The 7,272-nt window shown below is 38.3% G+C and overlaps 1 protein-coding gene across 1 annotated transcript; it reads left to right on the top strand.

Moving 5' to 3' along the window:
• Positions 1 to 903: 903 nt before the first annotated feature.
• On the top strand, positions 904 to 6,212 carry LOC124381197 (macrophage mannose receptor 1-like). Its single transcript, XM_046842615.1, has 6 exons — positions 904 to 951; positions 2,330 to 2,336; positions 2,876 to 3,247; positions 3,743 to 4,077; positions 5,323 to 5,414; positions 5,573 to 6,212. Exons 1-4 carry the CDS (start codon positions 904 to 906, stop codon positions 4,054 to 4,056), a joined length of 741 nt encoding a protein of 246 aa, XP_046698571.1. The 3' UTR covers positions 4,057 to 4,077; positions 5,323 to 5,414; positions 5,573 to 6,212.
• Positions 6,213 to 7,272: the final 1,060 nt, after the last annotated feature.

The following is a 7,272-nucleotide window of genomic DNA, read 5'->3' as shown; positions in this document are numbered from 1 at the left end:
TGAGTGAATTGTAGGCTTGTTTTCAACTCCTGGACATCTCTGATAACACCATCCAACCTTTTTGTGTTTCCATTCATGATTATTTGAATAAAACTTGTTGCTGTTGTAACATGTCCTTGTAGAATTCTTTCTGCTGATCCAGTAACTGGGTCAGTGTACTCATAGTCACAACAGCATCATCAGGCATTGCTTTAGATTTAGGAGGCATGATTACTCACTCTTACCACGATGTACCAAGTTGGATATTAATGTGAGGATATCTCTTCATGCCTAACAAGGCCAGAAGCCTCCAAAGTGCAGTACAAAATGTTGCAAATTACAAAGTTCTTTACAACTCGATGTTCTCAAAATCCACTGTATATGATCAAAGTGCATATATTGAGCAAATCTCAAACTTGATGTAATGGTCCTTAATGCGATTTTAGTAGATTGTAAGCAGCCAAGAACTCAGAGAAAAGGCATGGCAGCCATCTTGGATCTCTATGATCTATTGAGCTATTCAGGTAAAACAACTCAGTGGTGGACCATGTTTACACTTCCCTGACTTTGCTCTCTCTTTTGTTTTACAGACAGACACATTGGACAAGGGGCCATGTTTTTCCAGGTGTTGGAGGGGAAGGAGTGCCCCATACTTTACATCAGCTGTAATCTCTTGGAGCAGGAAAGCTGGTACAGCACTATCGAGAAGGACTGCCTGGCCATCAAGTGAGTGGACTTCACATCTGCTAGGATGGGCGTTCACTCTCTGTTCAGAATGCTTCAGTCTAAAGCGGTTCCGAAGCATTCAGGCTTCACATCCAGTCTATGCAACAGTTTTTTTCCCTCAAGCCATCAGGCTCCTCAACACACAGTTCCAAGATGGCGGCACGGCAGTGGCTCGCAGCGGCCTCTCCGGATCCGAAAATGGTGCAAGCACTTTATGTAGCTTTGTGTTGTGTTGTAGCTCTATCTTGCATAGTGTAGCACCAGGATTCTGGAGGAACGTTGTCTCGTTTTTACTGTGTATCACTGAGTACAGTAGAAATGATAATAAAAGCCTCTTGACTTGACTTGACTTGACAGAAATAAACTGGGACTTAAACTCACACAACACACACACACAACTGTGTGTTACCAACCTCAAACACACACTGAATACTCATTTCAACATCCAGGTCTTCAGCACCACCCATATTGTATTATAACTGTTTACATGCTGTTTTTGCTAATCAATTTGTCTGCTGCTATTGCTGTTTTGCGCAACCTCTTGTGTTTACATTTTCTGTTTATTTACAAGTACACTGTTTCTCTTTTGCACATTTACTGTATAACAGCCAGTAGGTTTGCTGTGGCACTATTTTGTGTTTTGTGTATCTGTCCTTTGTGTTGTTTGTTTGCACTGTCTTGTCTTGCACTGTTTTCAACAAGTTGCACACGATGCACTTTATGTGGCAAACAAGTGAAAGGTTTCTCCATGACATTGCAAACATTGAGAAATGCTACCAGGAAAAGTGGAGTCCTTTTAGGCTGGAAGACTAAATTCTGTGGCAAAACATTTCTACTTTTCCCTCTTGCAGCAAACCAGATTTTTTTATAGATTAGTTCAAATGAAACAAACCCATAACTTGGTCAACTCTTCAGTGATGTTACATTGAGTTAGGTGTTTTGAAGTGTTTATATCCTCTGTGTCTTGTTGAATTCTCAATACGGAATGTTAAAGTAGAACTCCAAAATTCTCCTCACTACTCAGACACCTTTGACGTCGAAACAAACAAATCAGGCCTTTAGTCCATTTTCACTTCATCACCTGCCCCAACAAAGAGAAGTCATTTTCCTCTGCTTTAAATATTTTTTAAATCAGGTACAATAAGATCAACTGACTTGCATAAGCTTTGTCACAGAGGACGTGGGGTCACGTCATATTTATTGAGACTAATAATGTTTGGAACCCAGGAGCTACCAAAACCCTAAGCCAACTTTTTCTTTCTCTTCCTGTACATGATTTCATGAAGACTTTGTATTGAATTAATCTTGACTAGTTCTATACACACTGTTGTCAGTCTGTGCTACAGTCCTATATTAAATATATTAAAATAGTATAATTGATTTAGAACTTACAAGATCTAAAGTTTAGAACCCCATGAGTATTTGAAAAGTGCCTGCTGAAGCCTGCTCTATGTTTCGTAAAAGCATAGATGTAAACTCATCATTTACATCTGCTTTTATTATCAATTTATAGGAAAGTAGTTAAATAAGCTCAGGTGTTTTCAAAAGATGTTTTCCCAAAGAGAAATGACAAGGGAAGTGTTAACCAGCTCTCTAAGGGACACCAGCATTTTGCTTTCTCCAGATTTCAGGTATCCTTCAATATTCTACATCAAATCAAATTTGAATGGACATTTTAGTGTCCGTGTAATTTGAAACTACTTTCAGTCATTCTGGGAGTGAGGTTTCACCATACTGTTTTCACTTACTTCCTCCATTCCTGTATGCTTCTTATTAGAAAATGTTTTGAATGTGAAAACATTTACTCAAATGTTTAAAAGGAGGGTTGGTCTATTTATTAGAGCTGCTGAGGGACGTTCATGACATTTCTGAGATCGAGCTGAGATCTTCAAGCACAAATCAGTAATGCGACACCATCTGATCATTCTCCTGTTTATCACAGGTAAGAAAAAGCATGTATGTTTGAGCAAGAGAGATTGAAATATACCCATGTGTTACTACATTATTGGTAATATTAGTAACTATTGGGTGAATAGCAGATAGTAGTTTTATTTAAAGCTTCTGAATGTTTCACTGGAAGTTCTGCTGTTTCAAATGTGTGACCTAGAACATCAAAATAAAAAATTTATTTAACCAATTTAATATTGCACATTAAAACTTCGCTCCACAGGAATCTTCCCCATCGTCCATGCTGTCTATCGTAAGTACCATCTGATCCTTAATGGAAAAACATGGACTGATGCGAGGACTTACTGCAGGGCCATGTACACTGACTTGGCTACTTTTGAAACTCCTGATGAAATTACCCAACTTCAAAATATAGCAAAGAGTCAAAACTGTGCTGATAGCATTTGGATTGGACTTTATAACGACGTCAATAGCTGGCGCTGGTCAATGGGAAATGTGCCTCTTGGAAGTTTGAAAGATTGGTATTCCCCAAATCCTGACAACCTGCTTGCAAAAGAAAGCTGTGGTGCGATAGATCCGAATGGCTGGTATGATTATTCGTGTACAACACTTTTGACCTTCATCTGCTTTGATGGTAAGGAACAAGATCTTTTTGGCGTTCGGGTTACTTCCAAAAGTGTGCTCTAAAGTACTATAAATATCAGCCAGCGAAAGTAAAACAATTAATAATTGTTTCTGAGAGACTTCCTCAGTTCTGCTGGAAGAGAGAAAACCTTACCTGGCTGATTTACATCTAAATGTTTAGAGTCCAGAGTTGTGAAATGGTTTTAAACTACGAGGAGAAACTTGTATAGAATTGCGGTCGATGGTGGTGTAGATCTCCTCAGTTTAAAGATAGTTGCTTCAGGGTTCAGCTCTATTCAAACTGGTTCGACTTGGCCTGAATTATTTTCCTCCTGCTTTAAAACACATTATAATATTTTGTTTTGTTTAAACTGGTATATTCTGGAGCATAATGTTCACTAGAAATCCTCCTGAAATCTTTCTTCATTTTCACATTGGAGTGTTACTGTGGCTTTAAATGTTTTCATTCAGAAAGAATTAAATTCATTATTTTCAACCCTTGCAGACAGCTACAATGGTACCAGCAGCTATGTTTTCATTTCTACAAACGTTACATGGTCCGATGCTCTGACATACTGTAGACAGAATCACACAGACCTGGCCAGTGTGAGAAGCTCAGCTGAAAACTCCATTTTAAAATCACTGGCTGTCAATGGAGGATCTTGGTTTGGTCTATTTAGAGATACCTGGAAGTGGTCAGACCAGACAAACTTCAGCTCTGTTCCCTGGCTAGCTGGAGAACCAAATAATTTATTAAAAGTAGAAAATTGTGTTTTTTTTTTAACGGTCGGCTTGGTGATGTGCTGTGCGCACGCATAAAACCTTTCTTCTGTGAAGCAGGTGAGATAAATCTCTCTTTTTTTTGTCTTATTTGTGTCTCTTTTTATTCAGTACTGTGGAAAATTTAATCAGGTGTGAAAAAAATTGTCCAACATTACATCCACAGGAAATTATGGTTGATCAATAAATGTTTGGGACAACCTACCTGCCAAAAAGTTTTGCACAGTATTGTATGCCATGTGTTTTGCCTGTTTCTCCTTAATAATTATATTCAATTCCAAAGAAGTTGGGATACAGAGTAAAATAAAGCAATGATTTGCATATCTGAGAAATCTATCTTCTATTCCTAATAAAATAAAAACATTTGAAATGTTTAAACTAAGAATATATATCATTTTAAGGAAACATCACGTCTTATGTCCATATACTGGGAACTGGGGAGACCAGTTGTTGAAGTTTTGACAGAGGAATGTTGTCCCATATGTGTCTGATACAAGATTCTAGCTGATCAACAGTTCTGGGTTTCCTTTGTTGTATTTTTTATTTTATGATGCGCCAAATGTTTTCAAATGGTGAAAGGTCTAGACTGCAGTTCAGCGCCCAGACTCTTGTACTACGAAGTCATGCTATTGTAATTGATGTGTTTTGCAGTTAGCATGGTCTTGCTCAGTATGCAAGGCCTCCCTTGAAATGGATGTTTACTGGATGGTATTTGTTGCTCTAAAACCTGTATATAGCATTTACCATTGATGGAGACTTTACAAATGTGCAAGCTGCCCATTCCACAAGTGCTAATGCTCTCCTGATGACAAGCCAGATGGTCCCTTTCCTTTATAGTATTCTCCTCTTTGTGGTTTCAAAAAGAAATACAAAATTTTATTAGTCTGACAGAACAGTTTTCCATGTTGAATCTTTTCCATTTTAAATAAGCTTTGGCCCCGAGAGGATAGTGGCGTTTCTGAATCATGTTCACGCATGCCTTCTTCTTTACCCTGCATTTGTGAATGGCATGGCATTTGATGGCATCATTTTCTAAAATGATGAAATATTTAACTGTTTTGCAATTTGACGTGTTGCACCCATCAAATTGAAAATGAAATTTTTCTTTTTCTTTAAATGATACATTTCCTCAGCTATGGGTTTATGAGAATTGCAAACGAGATTTGTACAGTGATTTGTACAGAGCCCCAACTCTGTATATATATATATATACAGATGTATATAATATAACATTGCTCATGTTAATATTTCAGTGCTTTAGTTATTAGATTTGAAATGAAAATTTTAGTGTGTGTGTGTTTCCAGTAATCACAGGAAAAATACAAATTATAAGACTGAAGGTTCAATTCAATCAGGATGTGGATGATCCTGCAGAAATTGTAGCCATCTTAGAAAAGGTGGGTCTCATCCTCCACTATTCAGATATGCTACATTTTGTTCCTCAGTACTGCAGCTATAAATCGAGTCTTCATTGTGCTGTGAAACATTAGCCATATTAATTGTAGTAATAATTTTCCTCATTCATTACTAATCATTCTCCTGTTCTGTTCTGCAGATTGAGTCGATGGTCCGTGTTCATGGCGCCATTGCAGTAAAATGGGGAAAGCAGCTTGATGGACTGGTGTTTAAAAAGATTAAATAATACTACAGCTATAACTCAGAACGTTTGTTTCTATGGAAGCTGTTCAAAACTTTGGACATTACACTCTTATAAAAGGTGTTATATAGTGTATTGTATAGTGTAAGAATAGTACACTGCTAGAATATACTACCTAGTTTACAATTCGAGCTAGCATGTTTTTCATTCTGGCATTTCCAGGGTTCCAGGTTTTGAAGCTTCTGGCTAATCCTGAGAATTGTAATAGTTAATTTGCAGTAGTCCAGTCTTGAAATGACAAGAGACTGAACAAGCACCTGGGCAGTCTCTGGTCGAATCCTTCAGATGTTGTAGAGAAGACATTAGTAACATGTGAGGAGATGGACAGTTGATTGTCCATATTTACCCGAAGGTGGTGAGCAGTGGCTGAAGGGGTGAGCAGAGAGTCATGAAGAGTTATTCTGAGATCTTGACCTGGAGAAGAACCGGATACGCCACTTTCCACACAATATACACATAAACACCGTCTTTTTAAAATCCAAATCTTAAATCAAAACTCATTGTTTATATTTAATTAGCGCTGTCTCACCATCACATTGTCCACTACGGGAGACGCTGAGCAAAGGTGTCTGGAACCCCGTGGCAAAAGTGGAAGTAAATAAAGATTGCTCTGCTTGGTGAACTTTTGTCTGTCTCTTTTTTTCCAGCACGGAACCAGCGAGATTTGTTACATTTATGTTAATAGGAAGAAGTAGAAACATAGCTTCAAAATATACCTTCAGACCGGACCAGTTTTTCTTTAGTTCTGTAACTGTCTGTTCCATCCCTCTGACACAGTTGACAAAAGCAACACGTTGCCACTCGCAATGCCTCTTTTTATTAGTGATTTCGCTGCTGTGGCTAACGAATAGCGATTTTACAATCTTCAGAATTTGTATAGATAAAGATTGATCAAGATAATCATTTACCATGTCTACACCATATTCAGACTTGAACCTCATCTGCAGGAATGTAAAGCAAAACCATTTTGAATAAAAGCTTTGAATAGAGAAAGTAGCTTCAGACTTGAAAAGATTCTGACTACAAAGGCTGGAAAAGGATGTTGCATTTAGGAGCGGTGATAAAAATAAGGTTTAGAGATGCAAAGTTTAGCAAGGCAGTTAAGGGGCCAAACCCTCTGAGAAGCTAGTCCTCAGCCATTTACTCTGCATCTGTCTGAAAAAAAGCTCAGACAGTTCACAAACTACAAACCTACAAAACCTACCCAGACCAAACCAAACCAAACCCTTTGCTAATGAATTGTGTCTGAATGAGTATTACTCTTGCTTTGAATGGCAAATATCACCTCCCTGCAACACCACACAACAGCTTTAACCCATCAGCTTTACCTCCCCCTCCACAGCAGTGACTGGGCCTCTCCAGAGGTAAAAACCTCATTGTCGTTTTCCAACACAATAACATTCACAATCGGGGAGAGAGATGTTAACCGAGTTTTTAATAGACAAAACTGCCGCAAAGCAGCCAGACAAGATTCTGTTGCCCCATCCAAACTGAAGTACTGTGCTAATCAGCCTTCTCCAGTGTTTACAGATATCTTGTCACGTGCCAGCCTGCTTCAAAATCTCCACCATCTGTGTAATAAAGTCCTTGTGTTGCCC

Source organism: Silurus meridionalis, chromosome 28 (genome assembly GCF_014805685.1).
Source record: "Silurus meridionalis isolate SWU-2019-XX chromosome 28, ASM1480568v1, whole genome shotgun sequence".
Lineage (NCBI taxonomy): Eukaryota > Metazoa > Chordata > Actinopteri > Siluriformes > Siluridae > Silurus > Silurus meridionalis.
This window is presented reverse-complemented; position numbering and strand designations above follow the sequence as displayed.